Raw genomic sequence first — 18,529 nt, 5'->3', positions numbered from 1 at the left:
TAAAGCATCTATATCTTAGTCATTAAACATCAGTTGTATCGTTTGTTAAAAAACCGTGTGAAAACAATAACTTAACGTCTGAAATGCTAATATCAAGTGCGAAATGTGAATATAACATGTGAAAGCTACGAAACTAAGCATGGTTACCGCAAGTTGTATCGTTTGTTGATCTTGGAGTCGAGATCGTTTTTACGTACTCCTGTTCGAAAATAACTTACACGGTGTGTGTGTGTGTGTGTGTGGGTCTTCCTGACAGGCCCGAGGGTCTGTCTGGGTACGGGCCTCGAGGTTGCCCTCTTTACCCGGGCTTTCTTCTCCGGGGCTTCGCCTCCGGGGTCGTATCATTTCGGCTCTATTGAGCCAGGGTCACAGTGCCCTTAGGGTCTTCCTCTTGTTTAGGGTGTCTCGTCTTGCTTAGGTCTCTCCTTGATAGTGGTCTTCTTTGTTACAATGACGGGATGTCCTCCCCCGCGTCGTCCAAATCATCGCCACCGCTGTCCGCGCTGGGTCGGCTCGGCGGTAGTTGCAGGAGCTCGCGTGGTAGAGGACGCCCTTCTGGCGGTCTCGCATGTAAGGGTGCGATCCCGTGGAGGTGTACGCACGCGCCTTTGTCCGCGCGAGCAAACATGGCGCGCGCCAGTCGGCGCACGTACTCCTCCACGGTGGGTACACACTTACACAGTTGCGAAACGGCGCATGGATTGCACTGCCCGCAGCGCCGGAGCTAAGGTGAAGTCAGACGCGGAGCTCAAAAGTATCATAAAAGCTTTAAATTCTTCCTCTAATCTCAAAACTTTAATCATGGATGTCTCCATAACTATGGGGTTTCGAAGTGTGGCAGTGTTACCTTGTATAGCTTCCCCTACACCCTCCGCCCTCCACCCCCAAAAACCCCATAATTCGGTTTTTCCTAGTCTAAAGCTTAGGCACCATCAGGTGAGCCGTACGCTCGTTTGCCAACCTAGCTATATGTTAAAAATAAAATTACAGACCGTTTTCATGTAAGAACATGGTCGCCTGGTGCAGCTCCGCCGCGTCACGAAACATTCGAAGATTTTTCTGCTGCATATACTGTGTCACCTACAATTGTACAAATGTCTTAGTTAATCGACCACTTCGTGTCTATTCTCGAACATTAGTCAAAGCCAAGGAAATCGAGATAAATCATATTGTCTATCAGTCAGCTCAGCCTACTGCAGTCCACTGCTGGACATAGGCCTCCACAAGTTTACGCCAAAAATGCGTGAAGTAATAATTAATTGGCGTGTTGCCCATAGTCACCACGCTGGGCAGGCGGGTTAGTGACCGCAGGTCTGACTTTGTCGCACCGATGACGCTGCTGCCCGTCCTTGGTCTGTGCATTTAAAAAGCCAGCAGTTGGATGGTTATCCCGCCATCGGTCGCCTTTTTAAGTTCCAAGGTAGTAGTGGAACTGTGTTATCCCTTAGTCGCCTCTTACGACACCCTCGGGATGAGAGGGGGTGGCTAAATTCTATAGTGCCGTAGCCACACAGCTTATATAACATATTGTCTATAAAAGAAGTTTTGTCTGATTATTTATTTTACAGTTGACAAAATCTGATGAAATTTTATAGGTCATTTAACGTAAGATCCCACTCACCAGCTTCTTGTACTGCTCGTGTCTCAGCACGGGCTCCTTGAGGTCGGCGGCGAGGCTGTGCACGCACTCCTCCAGCGCCAGGTATGTGGCCGGCACGCGCTGCTCTAACAGAGGCTCTTTGCTGCCTGGGAGGGAGGGGGAAGCTTAGGTTCACACAGTATAGCAAGAAAAATATTTGTTTGGTCAGTGTATGGTCCAGCCGTTTTGGAGGAGTAGGGTAACTAACATTGTCACACAAGAATTTTATGTGTAAGATGTTAACAACTGTTGGTTAATCTTACTAACCTAACATTAACCGCACTACAGCATAGCAGGATATAACGCTTCAGCCTGTAATATCCCACTACTGGGCATAGGCCTCTTTCCCCATGTAGGAGAAGGATCAGAGCTTAATCCACCACTCTGCTCCAATGCGGGTTGGCGGATACAGCAGGATATATCCAGCTCAAAATATGGAGCAACCCGAATGGGATAATACCTCGACCTTACAGAAGATCACAGCTAAATAACACTGCTTTCAAGCTGCTGCCTGTGGCGAGTAAAGTAGCCAGATCTTCTTAGGGTTAGGGGTAGAGTCGACAATGCGCTTGCAATTTTTCTGGTGTTGCATACATACGTCTATAAGTTACAGTAATTCCTTACCATCGGATATTATTGACTTGCCGACCTATTTGTATAAAAAACCTAATAACGGCCGAACCCAATATTCAATCTATCTCTGGCTATGTCCTACTAGAGACAGAAATATCTATCTATCATTCATTTTACTGACCCAATAAACTTGTCGACGATAGGCAATCTTATCCTTCAAAGCTGTCTATCGACGAGAGGGAGGATAGCTTACTAGAGATAACAGTTCGTATGAAAATGACAGTGTAAGCGTCCCAATAATAATATAGTTCTATCTGTCAGTAACGTTGGTTATCTTTAGTAACAACAATATCCGATCTATAGTTTTCGGAGGATAACTAAGATTTATTAATTGAAAAAGTATTTTCTTTGTTTAAAATAAAATTAATTTCGAGTGAAAAATAATGGCAGACTCAAGTTCAAGTAGCAGTTCAAGTGATATTGCTCTTTTGCAACAATTAATTGAATAAAAATAATAAGTTTCTTGTGAAATAATACTTACTTTACTCATCTTGTGAATAAAACAAACAATTTGGTGAATGATTGTACCTATAATTTGCAATGATTTGTATAATTTGAATTTTGATTTGTAAAAAAATTATACAAATTCAAACGAAACAATGATTCAATAAAGCGTAATGACGTCGTAGCGTCTTTTCGTGTCGTGTTAAAACGTTCCGTTACTAGATTTACCATGCATTCCATATTAAAATAATATAATTTATTATAAATTAAAAAGTCTGTGTAAAAATTAATTTGTCCATATTTTTATAAAACAAGATTACTTTAATATGAATAAAATTTGCATGACAAATTTAAATACTATAAAACATCTGTGTAACATAACTGAGGCCGTCTGTGACGCTGCGTATACGGGAATGTAAGGAAGAGCTCAGGTAGCCGGTCTATCTACAGCTAACTGGAGATAGTAGTCCCCTATGCGAATTATTGGGACAACTACAAAGGATAGATAGCTAGTTATTAGCAGTCGATGATAACTACCTATCTCTATCTTTAGATTGAATATTGGGTTCGGCCGTAAATCAACAAATAAATGTACAACAAGCGATAAAGGTTCCCCACAATTTAAGTGTTAGACACCAGATTTTAGATTATGGCTATATTTGTAGATTCTCCAAAATATATTTACCTGGAGGTTTGACGCTAAAAGCCACGGAGTAGATGATGTCAGCCAGCAGTTTTATATTGTGGCGAGTGCTGCATGATACCTTTAGACAAAGAATTGTAATGTCAACTGAATTTCTTCATTTAAGTGCCCACCGAGTTACTGCATAGCGGGTAGATCAGCTTATCAGACTTTTGATATTGTTAAGATAATAAATCACATGAAACTAATAGTGCCATCTATTGGGGATGTTGTAGAGTAATTCAATATTATTTGTAATCTGTTGACTTGATTGAATGATTTCTACTTGTCATTTTTCCTTTTGTTATAAAACATAGTTCGCTGTTCGCCACCATTGTGTTAACTTGTTAAGTCATTGTATTATAGTTATTAGATATAAAAGATGTATGGATAATAATTCGCATATCTGTACGCACACACGTGCGCACATAACCACATTTATCTCTGTCAAGCACATCCATGTATACACTACCGCTGTGATAAGTGACGTTGTATTTCATGTAAGATAGTACCCACCAACTTTATACTAAATCATATTTAGTTTTGAAGAGTAACTGCAGAGTTTCGTCCCGATTCTCCCCTGCAGAATCTACATTCCGAATCGATGGTAGCTTCACTATAAACCACAATTAATTAATTATTACTTCAGCCTATTGCAGTCCACTGTTGGACATGGGCCTACACATTGTATGGCGTTGCCCATAGTCATCACGCTGGGCGGGCGGGTTGGTGACCGCTGCTGCCCGTGTTCGGCCTGTGTATTTCAAAGCCAGCATTTGGATGATCATCCCGATATCGGTCAGCCTTTTAAGGTACAAGGTGGTAGTGGAACTGTGTTTTCCCTTAGTCAAGAAGAGGGGGGGGGGTGGCTATATTCTTTACGTGTTTTCCCTTAGTCGCCTCTTACAAAACCCACGGAAAGAGGGGGGGGGGTGGCTATATTCTTTACTGCCGTAACCACACAGCAGAATTAATGAAGACTACTACAATAATAATCAGTAAAGTGCGAGTGACCTCGATGGAGTCGAGCACGCGCGGCAGGCCGAGCTTGTCCGCGTCGGGCGCCGCCATGACGGCGCCGCGGATGAGCCGCTGCAGCGCCGTCGGGCTGTCGCTCTCGCTCGCCTTGCTCTGCGGGCGGCACGGGTGAGGGCTTCGGGCACAGAGGGGTGGTGGGGGGAGGAACTCTCAAGGTTACCAGCTCGAAGGCTGACTTCATTAAGATATCGATTAACGGCAGTACCAAGCTAGTGTGCAACTCCTTGCTCGTTCAGTCAGAACGCTGAACTTGGTGGCTGACACACTAGACCTTTTTTCTTGTTCGTGGAGTGAATTCGCAAAAGTTACTTTGTATATAATATGTTATGAGAAATGAATTTAATATTTTTATATTTATTAATGTTACATTGTTTTGTTTTTAGTATTATGTTCAAGTCAGCTAATTGTTAATTGTAGTTTATTTATTTTTTTCTTTTTGCTTTTTGTCTCCTTTACTATGTCTAATGAATTGGGTTATGCCTGTAATATTAGATGTAAGAAAATAAAATAAATAAATAAGCTTAACAAAGAATGGATGTTAGAAATGGGCTTTAATCAGAATAATGTTCAGTTTCAGAATTTGTTTCTCGTATAAAATTTCTGGGTCGTCTTATGAGACCATCATCAGACCGAAGGCTCGATGTTATCAGTGACAAGTTTCTTTTCCATCGAAAACAAGAAAGTCATTTGGAAAATAACTAACATTGGCTAATTGAACAAAATCTTTAAAAAGCATATTTGTCAATCCAAATAACAATAAACATACTTAAGTACATATCTGCTGCAGATTTTTACAAACATATCACTTATTTTGTCCACAAACAGTAATTGAATACTCACATTAACAACTTGATCGTAGTGTGTACCGACCATGATGACGGGCGAGCCCGGGGCGCGCGCTTGTATTGACCTGCACGAGTACATAATAAATCTAATATATAAAATTCTCGTGTCGCGGTGTTTGTAGTTAAACTCCTCCGAAACGGCTTGACCGATTCTCATGAAATTTTGTGTGCCTATTGGGTAGGTCTGAGATTCGAACAACATCTATTTTTCATCCCCCTAAATGTTAAGGGTAGCCCACGCCAAATTTTTTTAATTTTTAGATAAATTATTTATTTGTTATTTTATTATGATTTGGCGTTGAAAAATACATACAACCCTAAATTTTCACCCTTCTACCACCAACCCCTATTTTTAAATAGCGTTTAGCGGCAAGACAACGTTTGCTGAGTCAGTTAGTAAATATCTATAACATTCACACACAATCGTCTACTCCTATGGTAAGCGACTCAATACTTGTGTTAAAATCTACATATTTATAAATATATAAATACAAATATTACACCCAGACTCAGGCGGGAATTGAACCCGTAAACCGCGAAACAGAAAGCTACAAACTGCGCCAACGGGCTAGTCTTGTATCACAAAAATCGATATAATTTATCTTATTAAATTCAAAACAGAATACGGAAAAAAGTGAAAGAACGAAGGAGACATACCTCAGCCACTGCAAGGCGCTGGCGAGCCCCTTCCTCCCATCCGTAACCTTCCACACAACCAGATACAGGGAACGTTTCGTCAGGAAGTACTGGTGGGTCGCATAGTACCTGGTGACCAAAAAATGTGAGTGCAATTTACACACGGCAGAAGTGAAAGTTCCGAAAAGTCGTAGGAAGGTTGGTCGATGAGATTCGTTCGGTCGTTAAAAAAGGAAGCTTGGAGCTGTACCCAGCGACAAAATAATGGGACTCCCAGGATGGTGGTCGATGCTCCGTGCATCGCGGCCACAACGAGGCGTGCCGCTGTCCAATGATCGGAAGCAGTCGGTACAGAAGCGCGGCAAACCGAACGACATCCTGAACGCGTTGTTGTACTGGACTAGGGTTTCCAGATTCAAGCATGTACAATTCGAGGATTACGAATTCGGTTGGTTGAAAAATATACGAAAATTGATAATATTTTTTGTAAGTCGCTAGAAAACTAGTAGAATTCGAAATCCGGGACAATCAACTATAATTCCTGGACACGGGACCAGACACGTAATTCCGGGACAATCCCGGATTTCCCGGCCATCTGGCAACCCTATACTGGACGCGGAGTGCGCTGTATGCTCAGGCTGCTCGTGTTGAACGATTGACAGTAGGCTTTGAAAAGTGTTATTTTGACTTGTTTACTACAGCGCGCAAATCTGTGAATCAATGTGTTACAGCGAACAAACAGCACCCCACGCTCTCTTTCAATATCCACCGTGTCTGATGATCACAGCATGCATCTCGTTTACTTTTGCATTACATCACTTATGACGCTCACTCCTGCTACCTGTTATCCTCGTCCATCTTACTCAGTCCCTTTGCTTATTATATCTATCTCACTTACTCCCACGATCTATGATACTCGTTCATCTTATTCGGTCGTGCAGCTTGTTACCCCTCCATCTCACACGATACACTAGGTAGTCTGTCTCACTCACTCCTGCTGGCCACCGAAGTCCCACGTTCGGAACGTCACAGGCCCGCGCTGGGACCGCGTGGGCTCGTACACCCACGCGCCGATGTCCACGCCCACCGTGGACATGCCGCGCCGTCCGGACTTGTTGCCCATGCGCTTCGCCCAGTGCTGGGGAAATGGCGCACAATATTAATATGCATACAGAAACAATCAGGTTTTACTTAGCCTTGTTAGACTGGACTGACAAAATACAAAACAAAAAGTTAAGAAGACAGTTAACATAATAAGTTTCAAACAAAAGTGGAAATATTTACATCAGTAGGTTTCCTCCGATGATGGATGGCAGACTCCTGTCTCAAGCAGTCCAGTAGACTGGTCTTCCCAATACCCTGTAATGAAGAGATAGTGTTATGAATCGTTCGACCCTGTCGACATGTGCGCGTGTGTATGGGGGGGGGTCACCTGCACGCCGACCACCATGAGCTTCATGCGCGCGTAGGGCCGCGCCTCCTGCAGCACGGAGCGCAGGTAGCCCACCACGTCCACGCTGCGGCTGCGGCCGCGGACCACGGAGCGCAGCGGCTCGCTTAGAGCGCAGCCCGCCGTGTTCAGGTTCCACAGGCGCGTCAGGAGGCCCATCTGCGGCGGCAGGTCCGTGATATCTGTAACACACCAGCGTTACTGCAGATCTCATTGATGGAAGACGACGGAAGATACAACACGTAGCCTTATAACACTACCATATAATGGCAAACAAGCCTACGCCTAGTCTATGAATGTCTCACCAAGAGTATCTCACGCGCGTATCCAAAATGTCACGATAAATTTCATATTAATCACCTTGTTTATCCCACTAGCTCCTCTAAATCCTCTTTTTTGTCCTCACCCTTATTCCCGCTGAGATTGAGCACCGCGAGGTTTGTGAGCAGGTGCAGGGCGGGCGGCACGGAGCGGAGCAGGTTGCTCGACACGTCCAGCATCGACAGCAGCGGGAACAGGAGCCTCGCCTTCAGGGAGCCTCGGCTGTTCTGCTCGGAACAGACCAAGATGGGTGCACTTGACCATCAATGTGTGGTGACATAGAGCAAAAAATGGATTGATCTCTTAAATTGATAATTGTGTTTGTTCATAAACGAAAAAAAAACCGACTTCAATTACATCGACAAGTAATACAACGTAAGTATATGAAAAAAAATTAATAAAAGCACTGGTCTCCATTACAATTTTCAAATGTTCCCCTCGATGTCTCTAGAATGCCATCATCGGATCCTGGTTTCCTTAGCATGGTACCAAGGAATTTAGTAACATCCTCCTTTTTTAAAGTTTGTTAAAAATAATTAAAGAGATCTTTTTCTTTGATATACAGTAGTATCGCCTATTTCTCGACCAAAATAAATTAATTCCAAACACTACCTAGTTTAAATCTACCCCTGAGTACCAGATTTTTTTTTCGGAATGTTTAGTTTTGTTCTTTACAGCGTCACCGGTGAGAGGGGCCGGGTACTATAGACAAGGGCCGCGAAGGAACAAGGGGAGCCCTCTAGGAGGGCTCGTAGTACCAGAAATAAAAACCTTACAATTTAGTACAAATACATCCTAACGCTACAATTTATTAATAATACACTAAACAGCGCCATCTACTGAAAAGGCATGGAACTACACTGCCTTTTATATTTTACCACAAAATGACATGGACATTGTGTAATCTAGAATAAGAAGTTACAGTTCGCTGAAAGTCGGTCTGAATTAATGGATGAATATTTATTGTGCCTCTTACCCATTCATCATCATTTTCATCACTGCTCTGCTCAGTGGTCGGCACGAGGCCGTCATCGTCCGTCGTCAGCTGGATACGCGTCAGCATATTGTTGGCTAGGATCTGGAATTAAAAGCACGTGTCGTACAGATTTTTTTGCTTCTATGACAACAAACATATATCACACCTAGACTCAGGGTCGGAATCGAACCAATAATTCCCGGGGCAGAAAGCGGAGTCACTGCACACAAATACTCACCAATGTTCGCAGGCCCTCGAGGCGAAGGTGTCGGCGGGCGGGGCAGGCCGCACTCAGTAGCTGGGAGCGCACGGAGCCGGACGAGCGCGGACGAGCCCGGGCCTCCCGAGACGGACAGAAGCAAGCCAGCGGGTCGCCCTCGCTCGAACCGAAGTTCTCCACCTACGGAGACGACACGAACTCATTGTCATAAAGTAAAATACGTGATTTTTATTTTCTTTTTTTTTTACTTTAATGATTCTTAGGACGGCATTAAATCCTGTAAAAAAGTGTCTATTTTGACAGCGAAATTTTAAAAAATGATTCTGATTTGTTGACTATGCAAATTATTTCGACTCAACTGAAACCTGGTCTAGTCTTGGATCAAGGACTAAGAAATTGGACACGGTGAAGTTATTCGTCGCAAATTTTTGGACGATAGTTGATAAATTGTGATGCATCAAGAACAGAACAGAATTAACAAAAATATAAATGGCAAATCCTTTCATACTAGAATTTCACAACAAAAAGTCTGTATATCAGCTCCGAGGCACTGAAGTTTACTCCTTCAGATCGACTTTTTAATTAGGCACAAAAAGACTTAGTCTAAGATAAAGATTAACACCATATCCAATGGTAAATAAACGAATCAAATAACGCCATCTATCGATCGATCGATGGCATTATTAGACCACGCCAGTAACGCCATCTATCGAGAGACAAGTACGTAACGAATCATTCGTTCAGTAGATTTTTTGCCTTATATTATTTTCACACCGGGGGTCTTATATGAAAATCGATTCTATATAATAGCAGCTAATAACAAGTATGATTGCTAAATATTGACCTGTTTTCAAATACTTTACCCTAACAATACATCTATTATTGTATTCGACGCAAAACAAACACTTACCTGGGGCAAGCTCGGCCAGCAAGTGATCTCGTTGTGACTGAGATCCAGCTGCCGCAAGCTGGTGGGGTAAGACGTCACGTACGACATTGACCTGTAGCAGATTTATTACAATCATGTAATCATTCAATATATATACGTATATATATCAGAGACAGTCATTAATTCTGAACGAAACAGGAAGTTTGGCATCCCGAGGTCAAATTATTCCATCGAAGATTATGGCATTTAAAATCTAATTTTTTTGCTCGATTATCCCATTATTCGCTTACATGATGTCTTACGATAGTTCGAGTAACACTGTCTTCAACGCATATTGGAATATATTATCGTCATAATTAATTTTGACGACTCACACATTGGTCACTTTTTACTGGGTGTACAGATTTTAATGATTCTTTTTGAAATAGAGACTGGTTCTTATAGTGTACAGCTAGTTTTTAAATCATTCTTCTAATTGTGTAAATAAGACTGTGTTAATATTTGTAAATAAATTGACAAGGAATAATACAAAACAGCAATGACCGGAGGTTGTTGTAGGCCATGTTGAGCCTGGCGAGGGCGGGCGCGCGGCAGGCCAGCGGCGGCGGCACGCAGGAGAACTGGTTGTGCGCCAGGTTCAGCGCCGCCAGCGCGCTACGATACAGAGATGCACTGACCGGAGGTTGTTGTAGGCCATGTTGAGCCTGGCGAGGGCGGGCGCGCGGCAGGCCAGCGGCGGCGGCACGCAGGAGAACTGGTTGTGCGCCAGGTTCAGCGCCGCCAGCGCGCTACGATACAGAGATGCACTGACCGGAGGTTGTTGTAGGCCATGTTGAGCCTGGCGAGGGCGGGCGCGCGGCAGGCCAGCGGCGGCGGCACGCAGGAGAACTGGTTGTGCGCCAGGTTCAGCGCCGCCAGCGCGCTACGATACAGAGATGCACTGACCGGAGGTTGTTGTAGGCCATGTTGAGCCTGGCGAGGGCGGGCGCGCGGCAGGCCAGCGGCGGCGGCACGCAGGAGAACTGGTTGTGCGCCAGGTTCAGCGCCGCCAGCGCGCTACGATACAGAGATGCACTGACCGGAGGTTGTTGTAGGCCATGTTGAGCCTGGCGAGGGCGGGCGCGCGGCAGGCCAGCGGCGGCGGCACGCAGGAGAACTGGTTGTGCGCCAGGTTCAGCGCCGCCAGCGCGCTACGATACAGAGATGCACTGACCGGAGGTTGTTGTAGGCCATGTTGAGCCTGGCGAGGGCGGGCGCGCGGCAGGCCAGCGGCGGCGGCACGCAGGAGAACTGGTTGTGCGCCAGGTTCAGCGCCGCCAGCGCGCTACGATACAGAGATGCACTGACCGGAGGTTGTTGTAGGCCATGTTGAGCCTGGCGAGGGCGGGCGCGCGGCAGGCCAGCGGCGGCGGCACGCAGGAGAACTGGTTGTGCGCCAGGTTCAGCGCCGCCAGCGCGCTACGATACAGAGATGCACTGACCGGAGGTTGTTGTAGGCCATGTTGAGCCTGGCGAGGGCGGGCGCGCGGCAGGCCAGCGGCGGCGGCACGCAGGAGAACTGGTTGTGCGCCAGGTTCAGCGCCGCCAGCGCGCTACGATACAGAGATGCACTGACCGGAGGTTGTTGTAGGCCATGTTGAGCCTGGCGAGGGCGGGCGCGCGGCAGGCCAGCGGCGGCGGCACGCAGGAGAACTGGTTGTGCGCCAGGTTCAGCGCCGCCAGCGCGCTACGATACAGAGATGCACTGACCGGAGGTTGTTGTAGGCCATGTTGAGCCTGGCGAGGGCGGGCGCGCGGCAGGCCAGCGGCGGCGGCACGCAGGAGAACTGGTTGTGCGCCAGGTTCAGCGCCGCCAGCCGGCTGCCGCCCGCCGCGCCCGAGCGCTGCGGGGACGCCGCGCGCGCGCCGCGCCACTCGTGCGCGCGCCGCGCCTCCGCCCAGCTGTGGGCAGTGGTGAGGTGGAGTGGCATGGAAGGTGGATCTGATACGTGATCTGGGATGGGATATCGTACACAACACGCGTCGAGCGGAGCATATAGGAGTTGCGGGTGTTGCGGTGCGGCCTTGAGGATATGACTGACTTTTGTGCCATCTTTCTATGAAATATGTCCACTTTGTGGGCTATAATGACCGACTTTTGTGCCAACTTTCTATGAAATATATCCAATTTGTGGGCTATAATGACAGACTTTTGTGCCAACTTTCTATGAAATATGTCCACTTTGTGGGCTATAATGACAGACTTTTGTGCCAACTTTCTATGAAATATGTCCACTTTGTGGGCTATAAAGTGTGTTTTTATTGATTTTCCCTTGCAATACAATTGGAATTCTTAAATCAACTCACACAGCGTTCCCTGCCCTATTTCCGATTGTGGGCACGTCGTCTTCGTCATGAGAAGACTCGCTGACGTCCAGAGATGGACTGCGAGAAGTTGACTTCTGGAACACCACAAAATATCGTGGGAAATATTTTAATATTAATATGAATAAAAATTAATAACTAAATAAGGCTAATAGAAATGCCGAGATCAAATAATGGACATATTGTTTTGTATCAAACAAATTTTAACACAGTTTCTGGTGCTTGTAAATTGGAAACTTTAAAACTGTTTGGTGAAATAAATACATTATAGAAGATACTGGGAAGTACCTCGACCTTACAGAAAATCGAAGCTAAATAATACTGCTTTCAAGCAGTGTTGTTCCTGTTGGTGAGTAAGTAGACCAGAGCTTCGGGGGGGGGGGGAGTTGGAGGTAGATTCGGCAATGTGCTTGCGATGCTCCTGGTGTTGCAAGCGTCTATAAACTACGGTAATCGCTTACCATCAGGCGAGCCGTACGCTTATTTGGCAACCTTTTTGTACAAAAAAAAAATTACAATCATCTTCAAATTGTATTTAAGGTATCAACGACACTATTGGATTGACTTATAACCTACTTTTCTCTCTTGATGCTGTATTAATATCAGTCTTAGTATTATTTTTCCAAATGCACACCAGGTCAAAAACGACGTCATAATCATCTACTGCCAGTCAAGCTTTAAGGAGACCTTCATAACTCTAACATTACTTTTAATATTTAATAGTAAAGATATCTAAGAGGAATTTTAGCAAAAAGATTTTTAGGATTATACCAACAATGATTATAGTTAGCGTGTTAGTATGGCATGACTTACGGTTTGGTCAAAAGCGAACGGAGCAGAGTGCACGGAGGGCGAAGCGCCGGGCGAGGGCTCTGCGGGGGACTGCGGCGTCTCTGGAGCTCCCTGCGGACGAGGGTTAGCTGGTTACTGGGGCTACTGCGCTACCGACACTTACGGGTCTCGAATATGGATCTAATTGTTAAATCGTTTGGGAGTCTGCTAAATATTAGTTCAGGTATCACACGGGATAAAGCTGGTGAGATTTCTGGCGGTAAGATTACTTTCTCTAAAATTATGGAGGTTTTAAGTTCAAAATAAAATCAAGGATATCTGATAAAATAGCTGTTCTTATTCATAATTCAAATACAAGAGCAGAATTAGTTAAGCATGTTTCTAAAATTAGTTTTAACGAATTGGACAAGAAATTCTGAAAATCTTGAAAAATCATACGTCTTGGTAAGATTTTTGGTTGATACAGGAGAAGGATCAACCCACCACGCTGCTTTTCTGCTGTTTGGTAGACAATACCCCAATTACTAGTCACGTACAATCGATTCCCGCTCGGAACGGATGTTTGCATTTGTACAAATATTTCTTTCCGGTTTGAATGTCTGACCTTTTGGGTTTCCCCCCCATGCTTCGGACAGCACGTTAAGCTGTCGTTTATTATCATAAATACCTGATAGCGACCGTTACCCATAGTAGGGAATATATCCACCAACCCGCAGTGGAGCAGCGTGGTGGATTAAGCTTTAATCCATCTCCCACATGAAGAAAGAGGCCTATGTCCAGCTGTGGGATGTTTCAGGCTAAAATGCTGAGTCACGTACAATTATCGGCACGGTTTCAGATCATAATGACTATTGAATTTTTGTACTGATCCCCACTCTATTCCTAGCACTCAATATCCAAACTGATACCTACAATACAATATCCTTTATTGGATATTGTTGGACCTTACCTCATCCCCATTGGGCAGTTCCTTCAGATGGTTTAGGGCGGCGTTCAGGTCTCTCAGGGCGGGCGCTTGCCACATCTGAGGAGGGAGCGCGCGAAGCTTGTTGTTGGAAACGTCCAAACTGGTCAGGGACGGGAGGGAGAAGAGTTCCGGGGGAAGTTCTTCTAAACGATTATCCTGAAGAAGTTTAGAAGCATAAATATTAAGTGCCTCTAGGAAAACATACAGTATTGTTTATGAAAAAGCAGCGTATTCTTAGCCATACATATAGCCATATATATATATATATACACGGTCTAGCCTAGTGTCCGTTTAGTTTTACCTGGCAAGTACTAGATGAAGGTAGTGCGACAAAAGCTAGAGTAAGTCTCTGTTAGTATTCGGTTTTATTATACGCCTTTATACTACGGTCACCAACCCGCCTGCCCAGCGTGGTGACTATGGGCAGCACACATGAGTTCACGCCATTTTGTCGCGAACTTGTGGAGGCCTATGTCCAGCAGTGGACTGCGATAGGCTCGAATGATGATGATGATGATGATAATGATAATGATGATGATGATGATGATGATGATGATGTGATGATGATGTTGATGATGTTGATGATGATGTTGTTGATGATGATGATGATGATGTTGATGATGATGTTGATGATGTTGATGATGATGTTAATGATGATGTTGATGATGATGTTGATGTTGATGTTAATGTTGATGTTGTTGTTGATGATGATGATGATGATGAGGATGATGATGATGATGATGATGATGATGATACTTTGTTTGATGTAAATTATTTAAAAGACACGCAATTACTATTTTAATACAAATTATTTTATTTTACGTCAATTATAAAATAGATAACAGATCTCCTCAATTGTTCTGTGAACCTCTCCAAATTTTTACAATTTTCAGGGTTGGTATTGGATATATTAAGTTGAGAGTGATTTATACATTTACCTGTAAATAAAGTTCCTGCAAAACAGGTGCGGTGTAGACCTCGGCGCTCCTCTTCGATTGCTTCTTGCCGCGGCGCTGCCTGCCGTCTACTTCGTCTTCGAAGGGATCACTCGCTGTCGGCAGACGTTCCAGTTTGTTTTGAGCCGCGTTCAGGTATCTGTTTCACCAAGATTTATTTACTTTAGCAAGTTGATGGCTGAGAGTATCGTGGGAGCCTGGGAGAGTATTATAATAGAAAAATGAATGTATGAAAAAGGAAACATAAATGAATATACACAATTAATAAAAAATAAATAAATGCAATAGCAATCCAAACAATCGAGGTCTTGCTCTTTAGATCCGGCTCGAAGGACCAATTCAGTGGAATAATAATAATAATCTTTATTGCCATGAAATGTGTACAGTGGGATAATAGCTTATCAAATAAGTATATTAGCAGTAATCCATGCTAGAAAATACAGTTCAGGCAGCAGCGAGAACCGCTCGTTGTTGGCCAGTTCAGGGTTAACAGTCATTTCGCCACCTTGACAGAACCAGCTCACTGCCACCCCTCGCTCACCTGAGACTCTGCAGCGAGAAGAGCTCCCGGGGCAGCAGCCGCAGCTCGTTGTTGGCCAGCTCGAGGCGGGTGAGCGCCAGCGAGGCGCTGGCCGCGGCGCTGAGGCGCGGGTTCACGCGCAGCGCCGCCGACACCAGCCAGCGCATTCTGCCATCACACGGTGGGTTACTAGGATTCTAGCTCTTCTCCTTTTTACCATCATTTATAGATGGCAAAAACGCACAGTTCGCCTGATGGTAACATGGTATTGCCTATGGAGGCCAACATAATCAGGAATTTTGCCAGCGCGTTGTATACTTTAACCGTAACTTTTCTCAAAACCTCAGGCTATCTCACTCACCACACGAAAAAAAAAAAAATACTTGAGAACTGGATATTTTTCAGGCTTCCTTCATGAGAGTGGTGTTTTGTATTGGCAGAGTATTTATAGTACATTACGGAGGGTCTAAAAGGGTGAGTCTTAAATTATACCCAAATATTGGATGTTTTATGACCCGATATTTTGTCCGCTGATAACTGACCGACTGCTTTTATGTTATTATCTTAACTGGAATTAAGCCTCAGCGCCATGGAGACGCTGTTCCTGTATGTCTAGTCATCTAGCGGTACATTATCAGGTACCGGCTGTCTTACTGGTGGTGACACTGGTGTTGGTAGTGGTACAGACGGAGGTGGGCTCACCGCAGGTGCGACAGCTGGCAGCGCAGCTCGCGCCAGTTGACCATGACGGGCGTGGTGGGGCAGCGCGCGCTGTACGACAGCGCCGGGTCAGCGTCGCGTGTGTTCAGCACGCACTGCGACACGCGCGACTTGTCCAGCTTGTAGTCGGGGTCCGGGTACGCCTGGGCGAACAAATCTCTAACCAACTCCGAACCATTACCATTTTCGCCAACACTAGTCAACCATCGATAATTATTCTGGTATCCTATTTTAAACAAGTTCCAATCTCCTAACTTTGTCCATATTCCTATCGAGAATCGCTTATTCTCGACCAATATTTCTGCGTCCAGTTTTCTCGTTACTAATAACTTGGGACGCTTCTAAGAGGAGAATGTACGAGCACTTGCTTACATTGGCAAAAATCGCTGTATTTTAAGTACACTTGAAAAGGATATTTGAGACATCATTTTACAAATTAAAAATATACTCCTTAAGGAACCTTAAGGACCTGAAAGTTCGTCTTAATTTACTTTTTTCTCATGAACTTTAAAAGTAAGCGATGTAATTATCAGCAAATACCACTATATCACAAATTTCCTTAACGTAAGATGGTACATCATTTATGTGTATTTAAAAAAGGACCCAGAATTGATCCCCGTGCAATGCTAATTTTTAGCACTGATCCAGAGGAATTTTAACCTAGTTCCCTCTCAGTTATATTTTTGACCTCTGAGCACGGACTGTGTTCTAGAACTCCCTCAAATTCAAATGGTATCCAGAAACGACCCACCTTAGTGGCGAGCAGCGCCGCCAGGAGCTCGGAGAGACCGTGTCTGGCGAACTCGCGCAGCGCTCGACCGCCGGGGTCCGTGGCGCCGGCCGCCAGCAGTATCTCCGCCACCTGGACGTTTTTAGCGCGCGCCGCCACCGCCAGCGCCGTCCAGGGCCCGTCTCCTGCAGTGACGAACCATAAACTCTTAGATTGCGAAGTTCCATGTGCCCATGTATAATTGTGAAACAAAGTCAGTTTATAGTCTGGCTGTGTCCTGCGGCTTCACCCGCGTTAATTTGAGTATAAATAATCTGATAAGTTCAGCACTCACGGTCGTCGGCGAAGGGCGCGCGCACGGCGGAGGGCGACGGGGAGGCGGACGAGCGCGTGCGCGACACCGACGCGCTGCGGGAGCGGCGCCGCGCCTCGCGCCCCTCCTCCTGCGCACGGGCACGTTACTGCGGCGTGTGGGGGGGTGGGGGGGTGTGGTGTGTGGGGGGGGGGGTCGTGTGGTGGCGCACCTGCGGCGGCGCGGCGGTCCCGTCGGGGCGCGCGCCGGCGGCCAGCAGGCGGCGCAGCACGCGCACGTGGTTGAGGCGCGCCGCGCACGCCACGCAGCTGTCCGCGCCGCGCGCCGCCTCCACGCGCACGGCGCGCACGCGCTGCCCGGCCGCGGCGGCCGGCGCCGGCTGCCGGACATAGTGCATGTACGTATTTAATCAACAATAGTAATACGAGAAACTATACACACTCTACACATACACAACATGAAACGTGTATTCACGCACAGACCCGCACGCATTCATGCACGCACACACACGCACTCATGTACGCACACATACGCACTCATGTACGCACACACACGCACTCTTGTACGCAGTCACAAACGCAGGCACAAACGCACTCACACACGCATACACACATTCACTGACACACGCAATCACTTACGCACAAACTTTTTCACGCATTCACTCACATCACACGCGTTCACGCACTGTATGTAATCATGATATCTATGTTTTCAAATTAAACTCAATCAAACAGTACACTCTTCATTTCAATGGGCAAATGGTCTTTAGCAACACTATTATCTATAACATATTTTGTAAGATGTAACTGGCCAGAGCTCCTGGACACGGTCAGGGACAGGGTCGGCAACATGCTTGCGATGCTTCTGGCGCTGCAGACGTCTACAGGTTACAGTAACCGCCTACCATCCAGTGGTGAGCCATACGCTTGTTCTCCGTCCTAGTTGTGTAAATAAACAACTCACAGCACTGTTCCTGGGCGCGGCACCGGTGAGCTTGCTGACGATGGCGTGTATGCCGAGCGAGATGCCGGCGCGCTGCGGACTGCTGTCCACCGGCGTCTGCGGCGGGCCCGGCTCGGAACTGGCCGGCTGAGGCTGACACGGCTTGGGAGAGATGATAAGATATAGAAGCGAAGTTGCTCTATAGATAATTCTATTATCAATTATTGTCTACACTAAGATGACTTTCTTACCCACACAATACAATCCACACACAACCAAATCCAAACACAATCCTTTTGTACTAACCGTAGTACAGTATACTGTACCTTAGCGTACAGTACTATACTGGACTATACTATGCTATATTGTAGTATGCAATATTAATGTAATGTATTGTAGTTAGGGTTGCCAGATGGCCGGGAAATCCGGGGTTTTCCCGGAATTACGTGTCT

At 45.7% G+C, this 18,529-nt stretch overlaps 1 protein-coding gene across 1 annotated transcript in view; it reads right to left on the bottom strand.

Moving 5' to 3' along the window:
• LOC123667233 (leucine-rich repeat serine/threonine-protein kinase 1) overlaps window positions 1-18,529 on the bottom strand; it is an 81,492-nt gene that overhangs the window by 17,407 nt on the left and 45,556 nt on the right. Inside the window, exons 8-31 of the mRNA XM_045601188.1 lie at window positions 18,099-18,239; window positions 17,347-17,514; window positions 17,157-17,265; window positions 16,844-17,007; window positions 16,075-16,235; window positions 15,394-15,540; window positions 14,835-14,991; window positions 13,879-14,052; window positions 12,951-13,040; window positions 12,120-12,214; window positions 11,523-11,714; window positions 9,795-9,885; window positions 8,903-9,064; window positions 8,665-8,766; window positions 7,774-7,915; window positions 7,350-7,549; window positions 7,202-7,276; window positions 6,910-7,055; window positions 5,939-6,046; window positions 5,277-5,346; window positions 4,413-4,529; window positions 3,402-3,480; window positions 1,622-1,746; window positions 993-1,080 (exon numbers count right to left, since the gene is read on the bottom strand). Of these exons, the coding sequence (XP_045457144.1) occupies window positions 993-1,080; window positions 1,622-1,746; window positions 3,402-3,480; window positions 4,413-4,529; window positions 5,277-5,346; window positions 5,939-6,046; window positions 6,910-7,055; window positions 7,202-7,276; window positions 7,350-7,549; window positions 7,774-7,915; window positions 8,665-8,766; window positions 8,903-9,064; window positions 9,795-9,885; window positions 11,523-11,714; window positions 12,120-12,214; window positions 12,951-13,040; window positions 13,879-14,052; window positions 14,835-14,991; window positions 15,394-15,540; window positions 16,075-16,235; window positions 16,844-17,007; window positions 17,157-17,265; window positions 17,347-17,514; window positions 18,099-18,239 (3,103 nt within the window). The remainder of the gene's footprint in view (window positions 1-992; window positions 1,081-1,621; window positions 1,747-3,401; window positions 3,481-4,412; window positions 4,530-5,276; window positions 5,347-5,938; window positions 6,047-6,909; window positions 7,056-7,201; window positions 7,277-7,349; window positions 7,550-7,773; window positions 7,916-8,664; window positions 8,767-8,902; window positions 9,065-9,794; window positions 9,886-11,522; window positions 11,715-12,119; window positions 12,215-12,950; window positions 13,041-13,878; window positions 14,053-14,834; window positions 14,992-15,393; window positions 15,541-16,074; window positions 16,236-16,843; window positions 17,008-17,156; window positions 17,266-17,346; window positions 17,515-18,098; window positions 18,240-18,529) is intronic.

The sequence above is a fragment of the Melitaea cinxia genome, chromosome 27 (assembly GCF_905220565.1).
Source record: "Melitaea cinxia chromosome 27, ilMelCinx1.1, whole genome shotgun sequence".
NCBI classification, from domain to species: Eukaryota; Metazoa; Arthropoda; class Insecta; order Lepidoptera; family Nymphalidae; genus Melitaea; species Melitaea cinxia.
Note: the sequence above shows the minus strand (reverse complement) of the source record. Positions and strands in the feature narration are given on the sequence as shown.